The sequence below is a fragment of the Nycticebus coucang genome, chromosome 9 (genome assembly GCF_027406575.1).
Source record: "Nycticebus coucang isolate mNycCou1 chromosome 9, mNycCou1.pri, whole genome shotgun sequence".
In the NCBI taxonomy this organism is placed as follows: Eukaryota; Metazoa; Chordata; class Mammalia; order Primates; family Lorisidae; genus Nycticebus; species Nycticebus coucang.
This window is the reverse complement of record NC_069788.1, coordinates 121,617,437-121,642,732: the sequence shown is the minus strand read 5'-3', so window position 1 is coordinate 121,642,732 and position 25,296 is coordinate 121,617,437. Positions and strand designations below refer to the sequence as shown.

At 37.2% G+C, this 25,296-nt stretch overlaps 1 protein-coding gene across 7 annotated transcripts in view; it reads right to left on the bottom strand.

The window, feature by feature from the left end:
- Window positions 1-11,118: 11,118 nt before the first annotated feature.
- FUT8 (fucosyltransferase 8) overlaps window positions 11,119-25,296 on the bottom strand; it is a 429,531-nt gene continuing 415,353 nt past the window's right edge. For all 7 annotated transcript variants that reach the window (XM_053602549.1, XM_053602551.1, XM_053602553.1 and 4 more), the window contains 2 exons: window positions 19,459-19,609; window positions 11,119-12,138 (listed from right to left, as the gene is read on the bottom strand). In XM_053602549.1, the coding sequence (XP_053458524.1) occupies window positions 11,821-12,138; window positions 19,459-19,609 (469 nt within the window). In that variant the 3' untranslated portion in view covers window positions 11,119-11,820. The remainder of the gene's footprint in view (window positions 12,139-19,458; window positions 19,610-25,296) is intronic.

Here is a 25,296-nt window from a genome sequence, read left to right as displayed (position 1 = left end):
TACTTACCGTTATTTGATCTTTGACAAGCCAATTAAAAACATACAGTGGGGAAAAGATTCCCTATTTAACAAATGGTGCTGGGTAAACTGGCTGGCAACCTGTAGAAGATTGAAACTGGACCCACACATTTCACCATTAACTAAGATAGACTCTCACTGGATAAAAGATTTAAACTTAAGACATGAAACTATAAAAATACTTGAAGAAAGCGTAGGGAAAACTCTTGAAGGAATCAGCCTGGGTGAATATTTTATGAGGAGGACTCCCCAGGCAATTGGAGCAGTATCAAAAATACACTACTGGGACCTGATCAAACTAAAAACCTTCTGCACAGCCAAGAACATAGTAAGTAAAGCAAGCAGACAGCCCTCAGAATGGGAGAAAATATTTGCAGGTTATACCTCCGATAAAGTCTAATAACCAGAATCCACAGAGAACTCAAATGTATAGGCAAGAAAAGAACAAGTGATCCCATCTCAAGGTGGGCATAGGACTTGAAGAGAAACTTCTCTAAAGAAGACAGACATACGATCTACAAACATATGAAAAAAGCTCATCATCCTTAATCATCAGAGAAATGCAAAGCAAAACTACTTTGAGATACCACCTAACCCCAGTAAGAGTAGCCCACATAACAAAATTCCAAAACCAGAGATTTTGGCGTGGATGTGGAGAAAAGGGCACACTCCTACACTGCTGGTGGGAATGCACACTAATATGTTCCTTCTGGAAGGATGTTTCGAGAATTCTTAGGGACCTAAAAATAGACCTGCCATTCGATCCTATAATTACTTTACTAGGTTTATACCCAGAAGACCAAAAATCACAATATAACAAAGACATCTGTACCAGAATGTTTATTGTAGCCCAATTCATAATTGCTAAGTTGTGGAAGAAGCCCAAGTGTCCATCGAGCCACAAATGGACTAGCAAATTGTGGTACATGTATACCATGGAATATTATGCAGCCTTAAAGAAAGATGGAGACTTTACTTCTTTCATGTGTACATGGATGGAGCTGGAACATATTCTTCTTAGTAAAGTATCTCAGGAGTGGAAGAAAAAGTATCCAATGTAGTCAGCCCTACTATGAAGCTAATTTATAGCTTTCACATGAAGGCTATAACCCAACTATAGCACAGGACTATGGGGAAGGGGCCGAGGAAGGGTAAGGGAGGGGGTAGGTTAGGGTGGAGGGAGGGTAATGCGTGTGGCCACACCTACCGTGCATCTTAGAATGGGTACAGGCGAAACTTACTAAATGCAGAATACAAATGTCTACATACAATAACTAAGAAAATGCCATGAAGGCTACGTTGAACAGTTTGATGAGAATATTTCAGATTGTATATGAAACCAGCACATTGTACCCCTTGATTGCACTAATGTACACAGCTATGATTTAACGATAAAAAAAATTAAAAAAAAATAAATTGTGGGGCGGCGCCTGTGGCTCAGTGAGTAGGGCGCCAGCCCCATATGCCGAGGGTGGCGGGTTCAAACCCAGCCCCGGCCAAACTGCAACAAAAAAATAGCCGGGCGTTGTGGCGGGCGCCTGTAGTCCCAGCTGCTCGGGAGGCTGAGGCAAGAGAATCGCGTAAGCCCAAGAGTTAGAGGTTGCTGTGAGCCGTGTGACGCCACAGCACTCTACCTGAGGGCGATACAGTGAGACTCTGTCTCTACAAAAAAAAAAAAATAAAAATAAATTGTGGTATATGTACACCATGGAATATTATGCAGGCTTAAAGAAAGATGGAGACTTTACCTCTTTCATGTTTACATGGATGGAGCTGGAACATATTCTTCTTAGTAAAGTATCTCAAGAATGGAAGAAAAAGTATTCAATGTACTCAGCCCTACTATGAAACTAATTGATGGCTTTCACATGAAAGCTATAACCCAGTTATAACCTAATAGGGGGAAAAGGGAAAAAAGGGAAGGAGAGGGGAGAGGATGGACGGAAGGAGGGTGATTGGTGGGATCACACGTATGGTGCATCTTACAAGGGTACATGTGACGCTAAATGTAGAACATAAATGTCTTAACATAATAACTAAGAAAATGCCAGGAAGGCTATGTTAACCAGTGTGATGAAAATATGTCAAATGGTCTATAAAACCAGTGTATGGTGCCCCATGATTGTGTTAATATACACAGCCATGATTTAATAATAAATAATAAAAAAAAGAAATTATTTCTGCTCTGAGAGGTATTTTCTTAAGCATGGAAAGTGAATAGAATCACACGTAGAGCTCCTCCTACATTTAGGGGCCAGGTAAATGATAGCTTAGGTAGGCATTTATTATATCTTAGCATCTCTGTGTAAGTAAGTATCCAGCAGGCTGAGCTGAGAATGGACACTCTGCCAGGACTTACCTTCCAGTGGATGTAGGTAAGCAGAGGCTAGCGGTGTCCATGGAGATGGCTGTGTGCTGCCTATCAACTCACAGAATTTTCACTTTTCCCACTTGCCCATCTATTTTCCATTATGGCTATGGGTAGAGAGGGGGTAAAAAGAAGTATGGAATGCTAGTTTCACAGGTGTTGGGAGAATAAGGTAGCAGAGACAAGATTAAATGAAGACCATGGTTAACAAAAAATTCACCCTGAGAGTGAGCCTGGGTGATCCAACTTTAAATACTCTAAGGATTAATGGATTCTGGATCACTCAGTGTGGCTCTTCACTGCAGAAGGGCAAGATTATTTGTAGACTGAGACTGTTTACAGACTGGAAGAACAGACTTTATAGTCAGGCCAGCTTTGATTTCTACTCAGCTACTTTTTACCCATTTTGCCTTGTAAGTAATTTAACCCAAAGATTCTCAATCATGAATAGGTCAAAAGTGTCTCATAAAATGCTTAGGGCTATAAATTTTTTATAATGATAAAATATTTAAAGCGATTTTTATAATTATTCAACACTTTAGTTGAAACTACATGTGAAGACTATTTGTATGACTCCCGGAGACTTCTTAAATATATATGGATTTTGTTGTACAATACTTTATACCTAGTAACTATTGCCAGGGAAGGATCTAAAGAAATTTTGCCCCCAAATATGACTCCTTGGTATGAAGAATATTTCAAATTAAAGGCCATTCACCATCAAGAAGCACTGAGGTAGTCTTTCCTCTATCTACATAAAACCTTAGTAACCTGACTGAGAATCAAAAGGTGCTGCTGACTTCCTTATTACATGCTGATAGACCTGGCCCCAAGTTATTTAAAGTACAATACCTGTCTCTACAGGTTAATCTACAAATCAATCTGTTTCTACACATCTATTATTCCCACCCCAAACAACCACTTGCTGCACCTATAATTTCCACATTCTTCCCCCTCCCTTCCAAAAGACATCTATAAAGGTCACTGGCCATCACTTGAGACTCTGGGCAATCGTTCTTGTGGTTCCGAACCCCATGCACATGACATTTGTAAATAAACCTATTATGAGTTGATTTTTCCGTGAACCAACCAAGGGAAAAGGGCAGGTTTCCTTGTGATCCCCACACCAGGAGCAGTCTGAGCTGACCACATCACACACTACTTACCTCCAATAGACTGTCTCAGCTGGTTATTAATGAAGACGTACAGAATTTTTCATCAAGCCCTATAAAGTTGCCCAAATCCCCACAAGTTTATCCCAGAATGCGAAATATTACAATTTTTTAATGTGTAAAAAAATTTGGGAAACACTTAATTCCTGTACATAAAATTTCCTCATCTGAAAAACGAGACTAATACATGTTATATCTCATAGGCTATTACAAGGATGAAATGAGTTAAAATATGTATGTCACCTTAAATAGTTAATAAATGTCAGTTATTAATTTTTCTTATCTGCAAGATGGGGATCATAATATCTACCTGATAGGGTCAATGTGAAGGTTATGCATGTGAGATAATGCAGATAAGTGCTTAGTACACATGGCACAAAGTAGGTCAGTAAGTGTAAACCACTATGATTAGTGAGTGCTCTAGTTAATTCAAATGTGCATAACTATTTGTTAGATTGTAACTGTCAGTGCAGTTCACATGAGCACAAATTTCTGCTTACACTGAAGGCTGCTTAAACTGATTTCATTCTTTTCAGGACCTATTATAGTTCCAAAACTATAGAAATTGTCCAAAACATAATTGGAGATTGATTTGGCAGAGCTGTTAGCCTTTACAAAGCAATTTGATGTCTGCAATTTCTCTAAACAACTAGAAGCTAACTTCATTTTAAATGCAAGGCCTATACGGTTATGTCACTTGCCCAAGATATATCAGGTCAGGTTCAGAGGTAGAAGCGGTGCTCTTTTTGCCAAACCATACTATTAGTCAGACTCCTGCATAGAGTTATGTGGGGAAGGCAATTCACACTGCAGACACTGAAAGATCTGCATATTTATTAAGCAATTTTCTGGAACACAGTTTTGTTGTAAAAATCAGTAATTATAATAATTGACTTAAGGCGCACCTTTATCCAAGTTGGGAAAAAGCACTATATGTATTAGTGAAGGCCCTGATAGGCTACTACCACAACCAAATTTTGCTCTGATTTTGTTTCCACATGTTGAGCCCCTTTGGTTTATCAATTTGAATCTCAAAGACAGGACTTCAGCGTGTTCACAGGACCAGCAGGGGTTCACAAACTTTTTTTTACAGGCCCAGATAGTAAAATACTTTAGGCTTTCTGGGGCATATAGTCAGGCTTTGTCATTGCTACTCAACTGTGCTGTCATAGCCCCAAAGCAGCCCCAGTCAATAAACAAACAGGTGTGTCTGTTTTGCAACAAAACTTTACTTACAAAAACAGGCCGTGGGCATGGCTTGCCAATTATTGATTTACAGAATTCTGGTTATTTGAATTATCAGTAGAGGAGTTTTTTTTTTTTTTAAAGAACATTAACTTCAGTTAGAATCTATTGATATTTAACAGATGTGAAGCCCAAACTTGAAAATTAGAGCTTTCTTTAAACTTAACACATATCAGATGCTCTCATTTTTGGCACTGTGACCCACCAGTACGTGGTGATCAATTGTGCAGCATGTTTGCACACAGTTTCCATTTGAATAATTCTTAAAAAATGAAATCGACCAGGCTTGGCGTCTGTAGCACAGTGGTTATGGTGCCGGCCACATACACCAAGGCTGGTAGGTTTGAATCCAGGCCAGGCCAGCTAAGCAACAATGACAAGTACAGCAGAAACAGCCAGGCGTTGTAGCTGGTGCCTGTAGTCCCAGCTACTTGGGAGGCTGAGGCAAGAGAATCGCTTAAGCTCAAGAGTTTGAGGTTGCTATGAGCTGTGATGCCACAGCACTCTACCTAGTCAGATTCTGTCCCCCTCCCCCAAAAAAAGAAAAAAAGGAAAAAAAAGAAATAGACCAGAAGCGTTTCATAAGGAAATTTTGATACCTTACTTTTCTTGGCCTTTGTGTCTGCCTACAAATCCCTCTTCTCTTAGTTTAGCTGAAACAATGCTGTGATTCTATGAATGAAGTTTTACCAGGAAACAAAGGTGGAAAAGAAAACAACAAAGGAGAGATTCCCAAATAAAACATGAGTGCTTACACAGCCTATTAACTAGGTAAGGAATTAAGTTACTCTATTGTCTATTGTAACTGTGGTCTATCACCAGGTCTAGTAAATAAATAGGTCTTGGTTCCTCTTCAACCAGATCCAGCTGCCCAGGCTTGTAACACAGGCAGCTTCAGGTTGGCATCTATTATAACCTTTTTAGAAGTTTAGGGGTAAAAGACAAATGAGAAGTTATCCATGTCCTTTTACATGCTGAGGTCTTCAAGACCAAGTCTGAGAGTGGCTCAGCATATGAACTGTCACAGTATAGCTGTCCTTTAGCCTAGTGTTACTTCTGAGCCCAGAATGACAGTTAGCCAAGCAGATATTTCTAAAGCATTGGGACATTAGGGGCCAGGTGTGGTGGCTCACACCTGTAATCCTAGCACTCTAGGAAGCCGAGATGGGCGGACTGTCTGAGCTCAGAGGTTTGAGACCAGCCTGAGCCAAAGCGAGACCTCATCTCTATAACAACAGTCGGACATTATGGCGGGCACCTTATAGTCCCAGCTACTTTTGGGAGGCTGAGACAAGAGAATCGCTTGAGCCCAAGGATGAGAGGTTGGGCCCACGATGCCATGAGCTATTACGCCACAGCACTCTACCAAGGGTGACAAAGTAAGACTCAAATAAATAAATAAATAAAAGAATTGGGACACGTGCCACAACTGATGCTGAGAATATTAAGCAGCTGTTACTCATTTTACCAATCCTGTCTAGAGCTATAATCTTCAAGTTAGAAAAGAAACTTCTCAATCTAGTCTAGAGATAATAAGCTAATGGACCATGGACTGAAAGTAGCCACAGACATTTTATTTGGCTCCCTTAATATTTTAACATAGTTTTGAATTGGCTGGTGATATTCAAAATCTGACTTTGCACAAGAAAACTGATTTTGCTTGTCTGGAAAAATAAAATGATCTACCCACATTAGGTCCTTAGGACAATAATTAGTTGAGGCTGAGACTACCTCCTTTAAGACATGTAGACTTAAACAGAGAATCAAATTTACAAACCCTGGACAAATCCAACACCAGCTTATTTCGCTCATGAAGAAAATGAAGTTCTGCAAGACTGGCCTGTCCACATTTAATGGCAAAGTAAAAATTCAGAAGTCAGGTGTTCTGAATTTCAATTCAGTAAGATCCAATGAGTATTGTTGCTTTTTCCCCAGAGAATCTGAAATACAGAGATATTACCTGCTTGTAGGCACCAGGATGAGGAAAAACAAGACCAAGAACTGCCTTTGCATACACTACCCTCCATTTCATTTGCAGGGCCAGAAATTCTTAGGAGGTACAATCTACTAGGGAGGTAAGATTTGCCAGGAACTCCAAACCCCAGCGTTCCCACGCTGCTAACCACGCCCACGGGCTAAAGTCTCTGTGCTCTCTGTATAAAGTTCTGCACATTCCCAGCCTCCAGGCATGCTTTCATATCCTGCTGAGTTATGAACAAATATGCTGCTTTTTTTCTTTTGTTAATGGCTTTTCTCTACCCACATTGGCAGTTAGGGAACAATAGCCTTTATGGGACAGTGACATGGGAAGAGAGGTTACAGAGAACAGTTACTGATGACAAGGGTCAAACAGATACTTTGAACTCTCTTCCTGGCTCTTCCCAAAACATCAAATGACCATGGCCTTCAACACATTGCCTTTAGAAATGTGCAGGCTCTGTCCAAACTGACATGGTTTTATACAAAGAATGCCCCCATGCTCCTTTCAAGTATAGTAATGCTGATTTGTAAAACTTTTTGAAATCTTTAGCTTAAATCAGTGGTTCTCAACCTGTGGGTTGTGACCCCTTTAGGTGTTGAACGACCCTTTGACAGAGGTCACCTAAGACCATCCTGCATATCAGATATTTACATTATGATTCATAACAGTAGCAAAATTACAATTTTGAAGTAGCAAGGAAAATAATTTTATGGTGGGGGTCACCACAACATGAGGAACTATTAAAGGGTTGTGGCATTAGGAAGGTTGAGAACCACTGGCTTAAATGGATATGAATACAAGGAATCATACGTTCATTACAACTCAGGTCCACAAATACCTTCCTAAGACTCTCCAAGGGGATGTTTGGTTCCCTTATACATGTATTTTAAAGATGTCAAGGACAAAACTATAGTTTATATAAATAATTAGGATAGGAACTGCATAAAGAATGTAATGCGACAAGGGAACCATTCAAGTGAGATCATTCTCTGTAAAGGTGTTAGGAATAAAAAACCTAAAAGGTTGTCTTGCTTAAGGGTAGAGAGAAGAAAGCAGATGGAACTAAGGTGGATTGGAGGTAGTGAAGCTGAATAGCTGAGCAGATATTCAAGAGTCAGAGATTCTGGCTTGTATAAGGAATCAACACAGCATGCACAAAGAGCAAGTGCTCAAACAGGCGTAATGTCAGTGACCATTGAACAGGGAATTTTCCAAGGTCTGCCTCAGACCAGTTAAACAGAAGCAAGTTCTCCTTTGTGCTTCCCTCTGAGCACTGCACTTAAAAAATTCTCTAGGATCTGCATCTGGCATAAATTAGGATGGTATAGCCAAGTTCTCAAATTCACCAATCTCCAAGTCAGACATCTATTCTGTACAGGTTATGGAACCTATCCCACAATCTCCCAGGCGCACAAATGAAGCATCAAGCAGTTGGTTTTGGCCAAAGGGGACTTGTCTACTTACTTCCCAGTAAGAGAGATTTACTCTCAATGAGGCGGAGACTATTCTAGATGCAACATTTAGACTCCAATACTTTGCTTACCGAATATTCAGTGACCCTATATTCTCTGAACTAAATAGTGATGACAACAATCCCCCTCTACGAGGTAGCTTTTTAAATATGCTATTTTCTCTCTTAACTCTCAACTCCCTCAGAAACTGGAGCTGTTCATCTTTTTGACTTTATTAAGAGGGAATTCAGCAAATAGGCTTGGATATATATATAACAAAAAACCCTAAAGTTCAGAGAAGGAAGCAACTAGTCTCTTATTCATTTGGTACACACACACACACACACCCTTTCACAACAGCTTTGAACTCATTAAGTACCCAGTTGAGCACTACATCAGACTTGAGGGAAAGAACCAGGAGAGCCTTGGTAAGGTCTTTTGTAATCACTTTATCATCAATAAGCAGGATTCTGTTACACATTCAGTAAGCTCAGACTAATAATTTGGTTCCAGATTAAATCTTTTTCCGAGATGGGTCTTCTAATAAGGAAAAGACCCAAATCCCAATTAAGCACTGGTGACTTAATTCAAAACTATGCAGCATTTTTAAGTTCCAGGTCCTCATGGAGAAAGTACAATAGTAGGGAGAAAACGTCAGCCTTCCAAATATGGCAGCTTGGAAATATTGGGTACATGATGATTTGCAAAAGTTTTTTAGAAAAATGTGATCAGCAGTGATCATTAGCCCTTCACACCTGCAGGTTTAACAATTTAGTTAGTTCTTCCTCTTCCTTTCTACATTAGCTATTAAATCCAGAATCTAAACAGGGGCTGTCAGAAAACAAAGCCTCCTCTTCCCCTCCCCTGCTATGTTTTTTTCAATTTAAGTCTCTTCCTCAGAGTTCCACTTCCTGTATGGTACAGTAAGTGCCTACTGAACCAATCTTCCAATAGATAACAATAATAAACTCTCAGCAAAACACAAAAACTACCTGAAGGTACTGGAGACAGAATAAAAAAGCAGGCAAATTCTGGAGAGAGGCTGAAAGAAAGGAATGGCACGGATGAGTTTCCTATTTTCATGGCTTTTAGGTTGAGAGAAAACGGTTGTCTTTCTCTTTGAAGAATTAGAAGAAACAACACAATCAGAGCAGTCACAGCTTCTCTGTGAGAAAAGTGAGGGGGAAAATCTCAGAAGAAAGGGAGCCGAAGAAGTGTCCCAAATTCTGTGTATGAATTCTACCAACATTTCTGGCTGACCTGCACTACATGTAGGACAGAATCCAGCTAATGATGAAAGAAAGGAATTGAAATTTTGGGAGATTTTAGCTGCTGCCAAGATACAGTTTACAGTTTGAACTCTATTAATAAAGTTAAATGCCTCCCACTAACATAAGCAAAACAAACAAAAAACACTTTTCAGATGAATATAACAGAATCCACAACATATTTATAATGCTCAGAACACAATCTAAAATTATCTAACATGAAGGACAAAAAAAAAAAATCTGACCCTTTTGTAAAATAAACAATGAAGACCAATTCTGAGATTACTCAGATGTTAGATTTAACAGAAAATAATTTTAAAGCCATTATAATAACTGAGTTCAATGAAACAAAGTAAAACATGCTTCTAATGGAAAAAAGGAAAGATAAAGTGTCCAAAATTAAGTCTTTGCCTCCAGTTACAAAATACTCTTACTGTATTTCCTTCATATTTCTGTTCTTTGGGCTTTTCACCTTTGGAATGGAGTCAATTTGGATAGACAAAGACTGATTTACCTTGATTCTTCTACAAGGGCACAAATCAGATCCACAGTTATTGATGTTCTGATGACAAGTGGTCAGTTGAAGATTTTGTTTCAAATGACTTTTATTTGTATGAAAACTAAATGGAAAATTGCTTACTGATACTATTGGTAGTTAATTTTTGCTCTTTGGAAAGGCTAATGTGAAAGGTAGTTGGAATTTAGGGAAGTTTGGTGGGGAGATTTTACATAGAAGTATTTTCATTAATGAGGTTGTGAAGGCCAAATCTAATTGAGTTTCTCTGTCTGAGACCCTTGATATTTAACATCAGGCCTGATGCTAGTTACTACATGGATCAAATTTTTCTTTTAGAAGGTAAGACTCCTGCATCTGTAGAAGGCAGGTTACATACATACAGGGAATGTTTTTACGAGGAGAAAAGTGATGTGCAGAGAAACAGCATCAATTTCCTCTGAAGTGATTCTAACATGGAATAACTAAAAGGAAGTATTGGAAAGAGACAACGCCTAGTCCATTTTGGGTCTCACACTAGCCCCTCTCCTCTTTGGTCACCACATTCTATATACTATGAAACATACACTTTAGGAACAGCGCCAGCTTCTCAGACGCCTATCTAATAGGAAAGGGCAGAAACTGGTTCCCAGATAAAATAGGACCCAACTCACAAAAAGTGATAATAACCACAATAAGAAAGATTACCAAACCTGAAATGGTTAGTTTTAGAAATAGAGGTAACAGTTCCTCTGAAAGCAAGGATTATAATTATTTAATTCAATTTTAAAATGTCCAAAATAAAAGAATAAAAGCTCCCAAAGAGTGTTCTTAGCAAATTTGTAATGCCTACCATCTAAAATCAGTTTTCAGTGTTAAAATGAACCAATGTTTCTTTGACTTAAGTGATAGTTGCTATATGAGAACAGGAAACAAAAAGCTAAAAACTATAAAATTCCTTTTTTTTTTTTGCAATTTCTGGCCAGGGCTGGGGTTGAACCCACCACCTCCAGCATATGCGCCCTACTCCTTTGAGCCACAGGCACTGCCCCTAAAATTCCTCTTTTTATCATAATTCTTCCACTATATAGCTGATTACTATATTATCCAATGATATAAAATTATAGAAACTTTACAAAGTTCTTTTTTAAAATTTATTTTTTGTTATCAAAGAGAATTTCCAGAAACATTGCGTACTAAAGAATTTGTTCATGGCATTGTTTTACAAAAGTTTCTAATGGAGAGTGAATATTTTATTTTCTGATGTATCCTTTACTTATTAATGATGAGGTGGATGAACTGATGCAATTACTTAAAAAAAAAAATCCAGACAACCTTATAAAGGGAAGAGCATCCATTCTCCTTCTGCATTTGTTGGTTGGAGTGAATTCAGTGGTCACAATACCAACACTGACTAAGAATCAAATTCCCCACTGTAGGGAGCTGTTCTGGACTTCACAATAGGTCACAAAGGTCTCTCGGATATAGGCACCATGTTTTGAAGTCTCACACAAAACATCTGTGTCACTTAATTTACACAATGTGGCAGTGTTTGTTTCATGAGGACGTAAAATTGAAAGAAGGGGCAAAGTAGAAAACAACCTGTTTGCATGTTGTATGTGAGTACATTATTGTACTGTGCATGGGTTCAAGGGCATTGCAGCTCTTGTTAAAGAGGAATTCCACCACTGAAGCCTCCGCTGCTCTTGGTGCTGAAGGTGTGTACTCATTTAACCGTATGATATTAGATTAGGACCCTCTTCATCCACTGTTTGGCTCAAATAGTTTGAACTCAGTTAGGTGTCCATGTCTTCCATTTGAACTTTATTTCTCAGCCTCAGGATATGTGGGGTACTTGACTGTTTCTATCTTCTCTCGGACTTTGTAGGAGGGATATAGGCCCGTCCTTCCCAGTTTTCTGTTGATACCTTTAGAATAGCCATCCCAATGATTTCCAGCCACACCAATAATATCTCCAGGTTCCATGGGGATTTCATCTGAAGTTCGAGGTTGATGAGGATAAATGGCAATCTGGTTGTGAGCATTTTGGCCTCCAAAATAGTAGATATCATCTAAAGAATGGAAGTTTGCAGAGGCATCAGGATGCAATGTTTGCATGATTTCATAAGCAACTCGACAGACCTTGAGAAAGAATAAAGAAAAGTTGTTAGTATATAAAAGCTCCCTTTCATAGCAATCTAAATAGCTTTGGCCAAACAGATGGCTCCAGGATTGAAAGGCTGAGAAGTAACGGATTCCAGATATAAGCTTTCAGCCTCTTTGCTCTCAGAATATGGTGCAATTCATTCTTTATCTCTGTGCATGAATATTATTCATATTTTACAGAGGAAGAAACTAAGCCACAGAAAGATTAATTTTAAAAAGTAAAAATAAAAAAGGAGCTAGTAAATGGCAGAACAGAAGTTAGAACTCTTTCAGGCTCTAAGTATGTGCTTTCAACCATACCCAAAGCACAATACCTGCCATACTATATCAACAAATATCTGCTGAAAGACTATTGTTCCATGCATATTACCATCCCAGCAATGGAGATGCAAATCCATGGGGGATTTTTAATCCTGCAGGTCCAGATATAACATTGTGAGTAAGTAATTACAAAACCTGTATTTATTAACCATGGATATTTATTACAAGGGGCTAAAAACAAAGATTACTATTGTGTTGTGATAGTAATCTTTCACTTAATGTCCTATGCTTCCTTGCTGAGCTTACAAATTCAAATCGCATGGCAGGTAAATGAAGGATTTCAGCTGATGCCAATATTCAGGTTTGATACCTGACAGGTAGCATGACAGAGGAGCAGTCTCTGGCCTCCAAGGCAGTGACTGGCTACATGTAGTATGTTTTATTTCATTCTGTGTTGACATGGAACTATGTAATTTTTAGTATACCACTGAGCACACAGTAATGGGTAACAAAAGAAATCTTTCCAAAGAAAGAAATCTTTCCATATAAAACACAGATATGATTGTATTTCAAAAAACCAATTAAAATGGGGGGGGTCTATTAATCTGAATTTCATCCCTTAGGAATAGGCAGCTGAGTTTGCATGTGTCCCCAAAGCTTTCTCGGAACAGATGGGATCTTATTTTTGTCAAACCAGGGCCTGGAGGCTCTCCTAGTATGAGAAATTGGAAGGGGATTCTTGTCCTATTAGGTGATGCTGGGAGATCTGCGTACTTTTCCTGTGAACTACTTTGTTTTACTAAACAATGATAGAGTAAGACTTAGGTCTTTGCTTCCTCATAAGGAATGCCAAAAGGATTAATGCAATATAGCAGCTGCACAGTACAGTACTTATCATTGTAAACTAGAGCTCATGCTGATGCAAAGGTACCCTCCTGCTCTGGGAGGCAGTCACGGGGTTTACACATTGGGCTTTTTACCTTGTGCTTTCTCCACAGTACCCTCAATAGGTATTCATTGTTGTTTCAGGAGCCACATACCTCAATGGAAATTCCTATCCAGAGCCATCTGTCTGGGATAGTTAATGTAGTTCTTAGTTTTGCCCTCTAACCTTCCAAAATTTGATTCAAAATATAATGAAGCCAGTTGTATTATGTGTGTATTTGGAATTTAACCAGTGTTGTGATAACTGCAATAAAGGGAGGTATCACAAAGGAAAAAAAACTAATTTTGTTGTATGGTGATTTTTAAGGGTTGAAACTACTGAGCAATGCTGACTGCTCACTAAACAATGTTGACTTTAACAATGTTTAATCATTACTGTATATCAAATTCCAGAGTACTAAAAATTAATTCCAGAATTTGATAAGCAGCATGTTCAAAAAACCTTTCTGATTTATTTGCTGCCTGTCTATAATTGTGCTGTCAACTGCTGTTATTTCTCCAACTATAATTTCTTTGCTACAGATTTAAGATAATTCGTCAAATAAGAAAATAGTTTGAGTAATTAGATGCTTTGAGAATAGGCAATTTCCAGTAACACAGAACATGATTAGCATATTTGGTAGAATAGTTCATAATGTGATTTTATAGTTTTAAAATTCACTTGATGTGCTTGGCAAATACTAATACTACCCCAGTTTTCTACTAAATCCTGAGGACTGCTTTCTTCAATTTATGAGGCTTTTAGGACAAACTTGGCTGGCTTCAAGAAACAGCTCTAATGAAAGGATTCAGAAAACTAAGAGCAAAAATAGTAACAAAATTAGAATAGAGCCATAGTGTTGACTTTTAAAAACTTCTCACTTAATGACAGATTATTCTCAGACCTCATTTATGGATATAAAACCAAGAATGACCTGAAGCCCCCAGATTGAGGGGGATGAGCCTAAAAACCTACAAGGAATCCTGACTAAGGGGCCTTGACACTTGTGCCTACAGTTTTTCAAACATCAAGCCTTGCATTTTCCCTTCTAGCATGGCATTTCTTTTCTCCAATATTGTTTACGATAGTTCAGGGTTGACAGGTCAACTCTTTCTTGCTACTGTTATATGGCATAACATTCCCTAAAGAGTAGCATATAGGAGACAGAAAGTTGTTAAGGAACAATCAGGAAGAAGACATTAAACTTGTATCACTTCCTCATTATCTCTTGAAATTTGAGTTTATCAGCAAGCAAAGTTGATAGGTGGATGTTTGTGTTTTATTCTGAGTTGAGACTTGATTCTCAATGTTTTGTCTTTTGTTATTCTTCTGGATGTATGGCTTTACATTTTTTACTCATTTTCTTTTCTTCTCTTTTAAGAGAAAGGTTCTCACATTGTCACCCAGGGTTGGAGTGCAGTGGCATGACCATATCTCACGGCAGCCTTGAACTCCTGGGCTCAAATGATCTTCCTGCCTCTGCCTCTGGTCTTTCCCATTTTCTAGCATGCCTGTGACATGTATAGGAAAGTCAGAAGATTAACTTCCCTAAAATCAACACATACACAAGTTTACTTGCATTTGTCATAGCAAACACTATGACTTATCAATCACCCTTCAGGGAATGAAGAACTTTTGTTTCTGGAAATTCCTATCACCTGGCAATGTTTTCTTCAATAAGCTAAATAAAATGGAATTGAGGTGGTATGCTGGCAGAGAGAAATCAGTATGCTGATTGTTACTGGTTACTCTTTTTTTTTGAGACAGAGTCTCACTATGCTGCCTTCAGTAGAGTGCTGTGCCATCATAGCTCACAGCAACCTCAAACTCTTGGGCTTAAGCAATTCTCTTGCCTCAGCCTCCCAAGTAGCTGGGACTACAGGTGCCTGCCACAGTGCCTGGCTATTTTTTTTTTGTTGCAGTTGTCATTGTTGTTTAGCTGGCCCAAGGTTCAAGCCCGCCAGCTTCAGTGCATGTGGCCGGTGCTGTAACCACTATACTATGGGCACCGAGCCTGGTTACTCTTCTTTATGAAGAATTGTTATATCTATTTAATGCATATGATCACAAGCAAAGTATGTTTCATGTTTCTTCTAAAACATGAGAGCATAGTGGAGTCATGTGAAAAAATAGCTGCAAAATAAATACTGTAGAGTCTCTAATAGGCAAAGCCTTTCCTATAATTATTCCTACATGTAATAATAGTAACTAATGTGTTTAATACTATATTGCTGAGTATTATTCTTGGTGCTGTTTTACTTTTAATAACTCTTTAATCTTCATAAAACTCGGTGCAGTGGGTACTACTATTTGCTTACATGTGGGGAAAAAACAAAACCCAAATGTAAGAGATAGGTTGAGTAATTTGTTGAAGGCCAGATAGCTAATAGATGGTCGAAAGGTGGACTCAACTACAGCCTAAGATGAAGAGGGAAGAGGAGGGGAAGGGTAATTGGTGGGACCATACCTATGGTACATTTTACAAGGTACATGTCAAATCTATTAAGCGTAGAGTATAAATGTCTTAACACAATAATTAAAGTGCAGTGAAGGCTATGTTAACTAGTTTGTTGTAAGTATTTCAAATTGTATATAAAACCAGCACATTATACCCCATAAATGCATTAATGTACACAGCTATTTTTTTTTTGAGACAGAGTCTCACTTTATTGCCCTTGGTAGAGTGATGTGACGTCACAGCTCACAGCAACCTCCAACTCCTGGGCTTAGGTGATTCTCTTGCCTCAACCTGCCAACTAGCTGGGACTACAGGCGCCCGCCACAATGCCTGGCTATTTTTTTGTTGCAGTTTGGCCAGGTCCGGGTTTGAACCCACCACCCTTGGTATATGGGGCCTGAGCCCTACCAACTAAGCTACAGGCGCCACCCCCACAGCTATGATTTAAAAATAAAAGGTGGACTCAAATATGTATAGTCTGACACTGCAACCCACATTGCCTCATTTTTGTTCTCTGCCCAGTGAAGTCAATGGCTTGACATTTTGATCCTATCAGTGACTTTTTCTCAAGTTCCAGTGATGATGATGAGACATTTCTGGAAGATTTTTCAAAAAATTATGATTTTGGTTTATATTATAGCAAGGGAATTTGTAATCCAGCAACAAATTTCAACACACTACAAAAATATTAAACCATATTAAATACTTCTTTACTAAAAATATTTGGAAAAAACATACTCTGGTACAAGTAAGTCCAAAAGTTTAGCATAGAATATGAAATTATTCTACAACTTCAAATACTACAAATGATGTATATGACAATGTAAGCAATTACATTTGGTAAACTGTCACTCACTATATAAATGTAGAATATCGTTACTGTTAAATGTTTACTCTGAACCCTCACATAAAATATTTTAAAATATTTCAAATCTATTTTAGGAAACAAATATTGTTGGAGTTTTGCTTTGGTTCAAATAAGCAAAAATTATTTAAGGTGAACTTTGACTTCCAAGAATTTCTAGATACAACATTAATATGTAAGCATGAATCTTATTCCTTTGGATACAAAAAGTCCTCTCAACACTATTCTTTCTTCGTATGAATTGCTTGTCTAGACCCAATGTCTGAACACATTGAGATTGATATTATGAATAAAACAGAGCAAAATAGCTGGACAATATTTTCATCAATTCTAAACAGAACTCAACTATCAGAGAAGTGACAGAGGTCATCATTTCTGGGTCAAAATTAAGAGTATGGGAACCAAAAACTCTATATTATTGAGAAGAAAAAAAAAAAGATTTTCTGTCCATTTCACAATGACCCTAATGGCATTACTAAGTAGGGCTAGACAAAGGAAAGCAAAGCATGAGCACATCCCTGTGAGTCTCAGGGCTTACCAACATGTAAGGTCAGTAAGCCTCTTGACCATTTAATAGCTATTTGGCCTTCAACAAATATATGCTATATACACAAAATGATCTCATAGGTGCCAAGAAAATATGTACTCAAGGAAATGATCTTCAAGCATGGTAAGGGAAATGATCTCCAAAATACTAAATGCAATTTTTCTCCACTAATGCTTCAAGGAAATGCCATGAAATCCTTAATGTTTAATATTAGCCTTACTACTACAGGATTGAACTTTGCTCCTCCAGGACTACTGAGTTATTTGGTGGCTTGCCTTCCAAGTCACAAGAGATTTTCAGGCTTGCCAGGAGAATGTCTTGTTCACAGTATTTCCTCAGATGAATTATGATATTGGTGGCTATTATAGTAAGTATGATGTATAATCCTCTATAGTGTGTGTATATATATATATTGTATTTTTAAATATTCTATATAAATATATACACTATATATTTAATGATATAGCCTTATGACTAGAACAGTTGCTCTCTATTAGAGTAAAATTGCCCACTTCCCCCCTCCCCTGGAATATCTGACAATGTTGGGTTGAGCTGATGATGCCATAGGCCAGGGATCCAGATAAATATCCTACAATTCACAATGCAGTTCCTCACAACAAAGACTTATCTGGCCCCAAATCCCAATAATGCCTAGGCTAAGAAACCTTGGATTAGAGGAATTGACTTTAGGCAAGCGTAATAAAATCTAGGCCTACAGGGAAGGTGACACATCTGGTGAAATGACTCTTGATTTGTACATTCTAGCAATAAGCATCAGGAATGTGCAGAGGTTGTTACTAGTTACATGCACTTGTTGATCAGGTAGGTATATGGCCAGATTCTCAAAGATAGTTGGGAGAGACCAAGTAGCTATAAATGCCTAGCACCTCCTTGGAATGGGAATGGGGAAAAGGAAAAGAGAGCTTCTCATAGATAGGATTCTCATCCCAATTAGTAAGAAACATCAATAGTGGATTTTTCTGTGCACTTCTCTTTGGGTAGTAAATTGTATTCTTATTCTATATTGAAGGAATTTCTGGCTTTTTCCTGGGAAGGTATCTTTCCAAAAATTGTATCACTGAGCAAAAGCGAGACCCTCTATTAAAAAAAAAAAAAAAAAAAGCTAGGCATGGTGGCTCATGCCTATAATCCTAGCACTCTGGGAAGCTTAAGTGGGAGGATCACCTGAGCTTAGGAGTTCAGAAATTATATCATCATCTCATCATGACAATGCACACTGTCATATAATAATAATAAAAAAAGCCCTGTCCATTTCTTTATTCTCTCTGAAGTATATTCCCATGAAAATTATGTGGCTTTCCTTTTTCACCATTTTCTTTTTTCTACTTCTTCTCAGCATTTAAATATACATTTATTTTATACCAATTTATATTGTTTGTTAATTATTCTCTAGTTATTTCACATTGAGTATTTTGCTTATTAGATTCTGGACTGGGGCAAGAACTGTATCTTCAAACTCATTTGAAATCCCCTCTGTACCTAGTATACATTTGAGCACAAATAGTCATTTAACAGCTGGTTGAATGAACTAACCAATAAAATGTGCAGAAATGAGAGAGTGGAAAAAAAATCCACAATAAATATTGTTATACTGATATTCCACAGGGCATATAAGGCTGATTGGACTACTCATAAACACACGCAACACCAAACCCATAAAATATAATTGCCTGCAACAATTAAACTCAAGGAATGATGGTGATATTGTATTGTGTAGATTTAATGTACAATTTCTTGCTTCACAGAAATGTAATATAACTTGAAAAAGAATTACATTTACTCTTTCTTCCTTTCTATACAGTGATCATTTAAAGCATTTAAGCCTCTCACTATCAATGCACTGATGTCTAGAAATAGATGGATTTTGCTGATATATTGACTGTACGCAAAATTAGGAAGGTATTAGGTAAGCTTAATTACATGCTGTTTCTGTTAAATGCTGTGAACAAGCCAAGTACTTTAAACAACTACCGTAACCAGCTTCAGTGGAGATGTTTTAACCATTGCTTGCAAACAACTAAACATTCAGTGCGCTCAAATAGCTATTTTATGGGATCTTTTCATTTTTGCACAAAAGAGATCATTACAAAATACAAGGAAAATTGTGCCCGACTCATGATAACGTAACATTGAAAACACAACATACAGACACACAAATAATAATTTGGTTCTTATCACCAGAAATATTGGTCATTTTAGAAAGCCCTACTAACCCTTACCTGAGATGAAAAAGTACACACTAAGAAGTCTGCCTGAGAGAGAAAATGTATATCCAGGATCACACCCCGAAGTGAATTTTCTGTGTATCGATTATGTAGTCCAGCTGACCAGGAGATAGAATTATCACTGATAAATTCATAATTGGGGTACCTGAAAAAAGAAATAAATTTATTCATGGTCATTGAAATCATGTTATCCTACTTTGGCAATGAGCTTCTCTTTTTCTAACAGTAAGGAGAACTTTGATTATGGCACTCAATAGTGCAGTTCATGAGCCATCTTTAAAGACATCAATGGGCAAAAACCATTCTGGAATGCTCTGTATGCAAAACATTATTGACAGATCATATAAAACACACACATCAAAATGTTCTTTACAAATTCATGAAACAGTTGAAAACTGAAGGCTCTTCATTCTTTGTGATGAATAACATCTAAGAGTTTATTTAAACTGCTTTTGTATTTGTTCACTGAGCTTTTCCTCCAAATATAAATGTCATGATAAAACTTCATTTAAATTTTTAATTTAGAATTTGTGATAATTCAGATTTGTGTTAGACTTTGCAAATGTCTTCTTCATTGATATTACAAATTGATAATATCAAAGAAGTTACGAGATGAATATTTTTTAAAAGTTTGAGAACCAATAGTCCTAACTTAATTTCCTTCTTGAAGAACCATCTATTTACTCTTAATAATGGTAATGCTACAAAAAGCAATCCATGTAATCAAAACATTTGTATCCCCATAAAATTCTGGGGGAAAAAAGACACCCAACCTGATTACATGAATGTGGGGAGTTTAACCCTGGACCTAAAAGTACACATTGGAGGAACCCTCCTCGATTAGTCATAACAAAATTAATAATAATGATAATTAATAATAAAAACCACCACCTTATTGGTGAGGAGTTTGGCATCTGTTTAATTCTTTTATCACCACTGTGAATGTTAATCCATGTTTTCATCTAGAATTGATGAACGTTTTCATCTAGAATTGATTCCAGAAATGTGAACATTTCTGAAATCTCAACCTACTATTGAAAAAGGCCACATACTTAGTTACTAGATCAGAGTCCCAGTTTCCCAACTTTTTATGACATTGTAAAATTTGTGGCCTTACCACATTGAATGTGTTTTTCTACATTTCTTTGTGATCAACTATGGACTATGGCAATAATGAAATGACCCTACAAGACATTCTGTAAAGCATCACTTTGAAAAAAAAAAGGTAATGGAAAGGCCATTCTAATAAATTCATAAAAGCAAATTTCTTACAGATATCCACCAAGTAATATTTTGGTTGTCTTGCTTGAGATAGGATATGTGTTTAAAAATATTAAACAGGATATTTTTTTAAAAAGTCAACTGTATGGGCAGGGCGCAGTGTCTCATGCCTATAATCCTGGCACTCTGGGAGGCTGAGATGGGTGGATCACCTGAGCTCATGAAGTAGAGTCCAGCCTAAGCAAGAGTAAGAGACTCTGTCTCTAATAATAGCCAGGCGATGTGGTGGGTTCCTGTAGTATCAGTTACTCGCTACTCGGGAGGCTAAGGCAAGAGGATCTCTTAAGCCCAAGAGTTTGAGATTGCTGTGAGCTCTGATGCATTGGCACTCTACCGAGGGCTATAAAGTGAGACTCTATCTCGAAAAAAAAACAAAAACACAAAAAACAAAAAAGTCAACTGTATATTCAAATTATTCTACTCTGAATTAGAGGTTTAATTGTCCTCTAACATAGAGTGAATCATTTTCTCAGTGCATAATGTAGATCTTAAGTTGCAAATCTTGGGAAATTACACGAAAAGGGGATAATAATTATACCTATTTTATATAATTCCTTAAGAATTAAGTGATGTAAAAGTGCTTGAAAGAGTACCTGATGTAGTAAATGCTCAATAATTATCAGCTATGATTATTAAACACTCTTCCCTTAGACATCCACCTGATTTTATTCCTGAGTTTTTTGTTTGTTTTTTATTTATTTTTTTTTTGCAGTTTTTGGCCGGGGCTGGGTTTGAACCTGCCACCTCTGGCATATGGGGCCGGCGCCCTACCGCCCTATTCCCGAGTTCTTTAGATCTCTGCTCAAATATCACTTATCAGTGAGGAGTCTGGCAATCCCTATTCCTTTTATCTTCTTAAGTTTTCTTCATAGCTCTTGCTATGATTTGATATAATATGTAGTTACTGTTTTTTTTCTCCCCAGCTGCATCCATTCCCCACCTCCATCATCCCTAACCGGAATACAAGTGCTATAAAGGGATGCACTTATTCTGCTTTGATCACTGTATTATTCGCAGCCATGGAGAAAAGAATCTGGAATAAAGTAGAGGATGAATGCATATGTGCTGGAAGAATAGTAGTTCCTATTTAGAAAGCCTGAAACATTCACAGTCAGTTTACATGTCTGTCTTCCAAACGTTATTCCCCAAAGGTTAGGACCATGCCTTATGTTCTTTGCATCACGGCACCTAGCACTTCACGCTATCCTGTGTGAATAAACACATGAACAAGTGAGTGCTATCTGTTAAGGACTTTTCCTGATTCCCTAACAGCTGCTTCAGATTTCTCTTCATTTCATGGCCACCAAGGAGCTTTCCCTCTTTGCCTCTCTAGTAGTGACTGTAAAGACAAACTCTCTGAGCACTATTTCAGACTGGTTTTCAGTGCTCACATCTATTTGGCCTCATTATTTTTTATAGTTTCCCCTCCTTAGATCAGAATCAGTGAGATAAAAATAATGTTGAATTTGTTCTAAAAACAAAACAACCAGAAATACTTTTAATGTGATCCCCATGAAGCTGCATACCCAGCCATGGGGTAGAAACAGCAACAAATAAATATGAAAATGCTGGAGGCTGGAAGAGAAGGGGAACTGATAAAACCAATATAAGTTTTATCCCTGAATAAAAACTAACTTTGTCAGCATGGCTTGGGTATCTAATAGTGTTCCTTTTTAGAGGGTTTAAATCACAGAATCAATTGCAGTCAGTCAAAAAAATAAGAAGTACTATAGTTGGCTATGTGATATGTATTCCAAGATTGTGGAGACTGGTGATGAGGTGAAACAGGAAAAAATAAAAAACAAAAAACCAAGCCTTTGAAAATCTCCCAGAGAAAATATTTACATATTTAGTTTGCTCAGTGAAACAAAGAAAGGGGTGGATTAATTTACTGAGAAGTAAGGCTAAAGTTAATGGCCTTAACTTTCTCTAACCAAATTAATATGTCCTCAGGCCTGTATCTATATGTAAATGATGGTTTCATGAAGAATATCAACAGAGGAAAAACACACAAAAACAAAGTAAATAATGGAAAAAGGAGATTTCACACTGCTAATAATGAGCATGGAACTGTCTGCACAGACATGCTGCTTCTCTTTGGCCCTCAAGTATGTCAGCAGAAGAATTCTTCTACCTTGAGGTTGCACAAATTTATTTTTATATCACCCAAAAGATTAGCTTGCAATACTAAACTACTATCAGATATTTTGTTTGATGTTTTTCTCCAAACTGAGATAATCCTTTTTTTTTTTTTGAGGCAGAGTCTCACTTTGTCACTCTCCGTAGAGTGCTGTGGCGTTACAGCTCACAGCAACCTCAAACTCCTGGGCGCATGAGATTCTCTTGGCTCAGCCTCCCAAGTAGCTGGGACTACAGGCGCCTGCTACAACGGCCGATTATTTTTAGAGATGAGGTCTCGCTCTTGCTCAGGTTAGTCTTGAACCTGTGAGCTCAGGCAATCTACCTGCCTCAGCCTCCCAAAGTGCTAGAATTACAGGCAAGAGCCACTGCACCCAGCCACATAGTTCTCTGTGTGATTTCACTGAAATCAGTGAAAAAAAAAGGTGTCCTATCACCTTCAGGGCACTTATCTAACTATACTGTAATTATCTGTCACATGTATATTAGTGACCAGCTAGATACTGGGAGATAAGGAGCTATATATTACCTTTCATTTGTCTTTGTATTCCTACTGCCCTGTACTGTGTCCCGTTCATTATAGAAGATCAATGAAATAGTGAATAAATATACCACTCATGGATGAGTCTTCGTTTTGCAGGGCAAAGACTTTACAAAAACCTTCTAACAATTTTTCTTGCCTTTACTCATTTTAATGTACCTAATTTTAGGAAGAGCTCCTCTAATATTTTTTTATAAAGAACAAGCTAAATATGTAAATATTTTCTCTGGAAGATTTTTTCTTCCTGTTTTGCCCCATCTCCAGTCTCTATAATCTAAGAATACAGAATCAGATAGTTAACTCTAATAGTTCTTATTTCTTTGACTGCCAATGATTCTGTGATTTAAACACTTTAACAGTGAATGACTTAAGTATTGCCATGTTAGAATGATTGCCACAGTCACTGGGATGCTGGTGGGTGAAACGTCCTCAGTGGATGAGCTCTTAACTTAAAGCAATCTGAGGGGTATGTAATACCAAGCTACAAAGCATTAACTTCTCATTTTCATATAGAAGACGTGTGCAAAGCTGTTTTTGACCCTTTTTTAAAAGATAAGCTACCCAGAAAATGGATTTTCTTCTGTGTGAACCCTATACATGATTTAAGTTTAATTCATTTCTTTATGCTCTTGAAGAAAAAAAAAAAAGTCTTAAAATGATTGTCCTGGCCACTATATACTTGTGAGATTAATTCATGCTTTTGATCTTCTAAAACAACGACAGAGGCCTTATGATTTGTTTAGGTATCAAAACCAATTTAAAGCAGAGTTAATTCAAAGTGGAAAAATATTTAAGTAGAAGAATAAATAAAAAAGAAACAGCATTTCAATTTCTAAGAATATCTTTGTAATGACACACAAAATTAAAATAAAAGGACTTTCAAAGAGGAAAAAAATCCATAAAATTCAACTACCACATTTATAACAAAATATGGAGAAAACTGCTACCTGGACTATCACTGGGAGAGGAGTTATAGCTGTTGACTACAAAGAGGAAACTCAGGTAGATACTGCCAACTATACTACAGGAGTTATTTGGTATAAAAATGTTGGGCTGTGCTATAGATCAAAGCTATAAAATGTTTATAATATTCTTTTATCAAAGTACTTCCAAGTCTACAAATCTAGCTTAAGTAAATAATGCAGATAATTTTAGGCATACTTCATAGCATCATTTATAAGAGTGCAAAAATGGAAATAACCTATAAATTCAATATTAGGGAAACGGCTGATCAAGTAAGCAATGACATAGTCATACAGTGTATATGTAGACATTAAAAAAGTGTCTATAGTGACATTTTTAGCCACCTGAGAAAATGGATCTAACTACTGTAGTAAATTAAAAAGACTTCAAATAACAGAGGTATGTTTTGAGAAACGTGTCATTAGGTGCTTTCTTCATTATGTAAACATCATAGATGTAATTTACATCTACATCATATAGATGTAGTGGTATAGCCATCTACATCATACCTAGGCTATATGTATATATCACACTTAACCTACATGGTACAGTCTATCGCTCCTAGGCTACAAACTTGTACAGCTTATTACTATACCAAATACTGTAGGAAACTGTAATGATATTTGTATATCTAAAAATATTTAACCATAGAAAATGTATAGTAAAAATACAATATTATACACTATATTATAATCGTGTGGATCACCATCACCTATGCCGTCTGTAGTTGACCAAAATGTTATGTGGTGCATGACTACATTTAAAAACGTGACTTATAATACAAATGGGATTGTGGATAATATTTTTTCCTTCCTTGTGTATTTACCATTACCATATTTTCTAATGAACGTGAATTATTTCGCTAATCAAAGAGAAAAGGAAAAAAGCTTGTGATACATTTAAGAGCA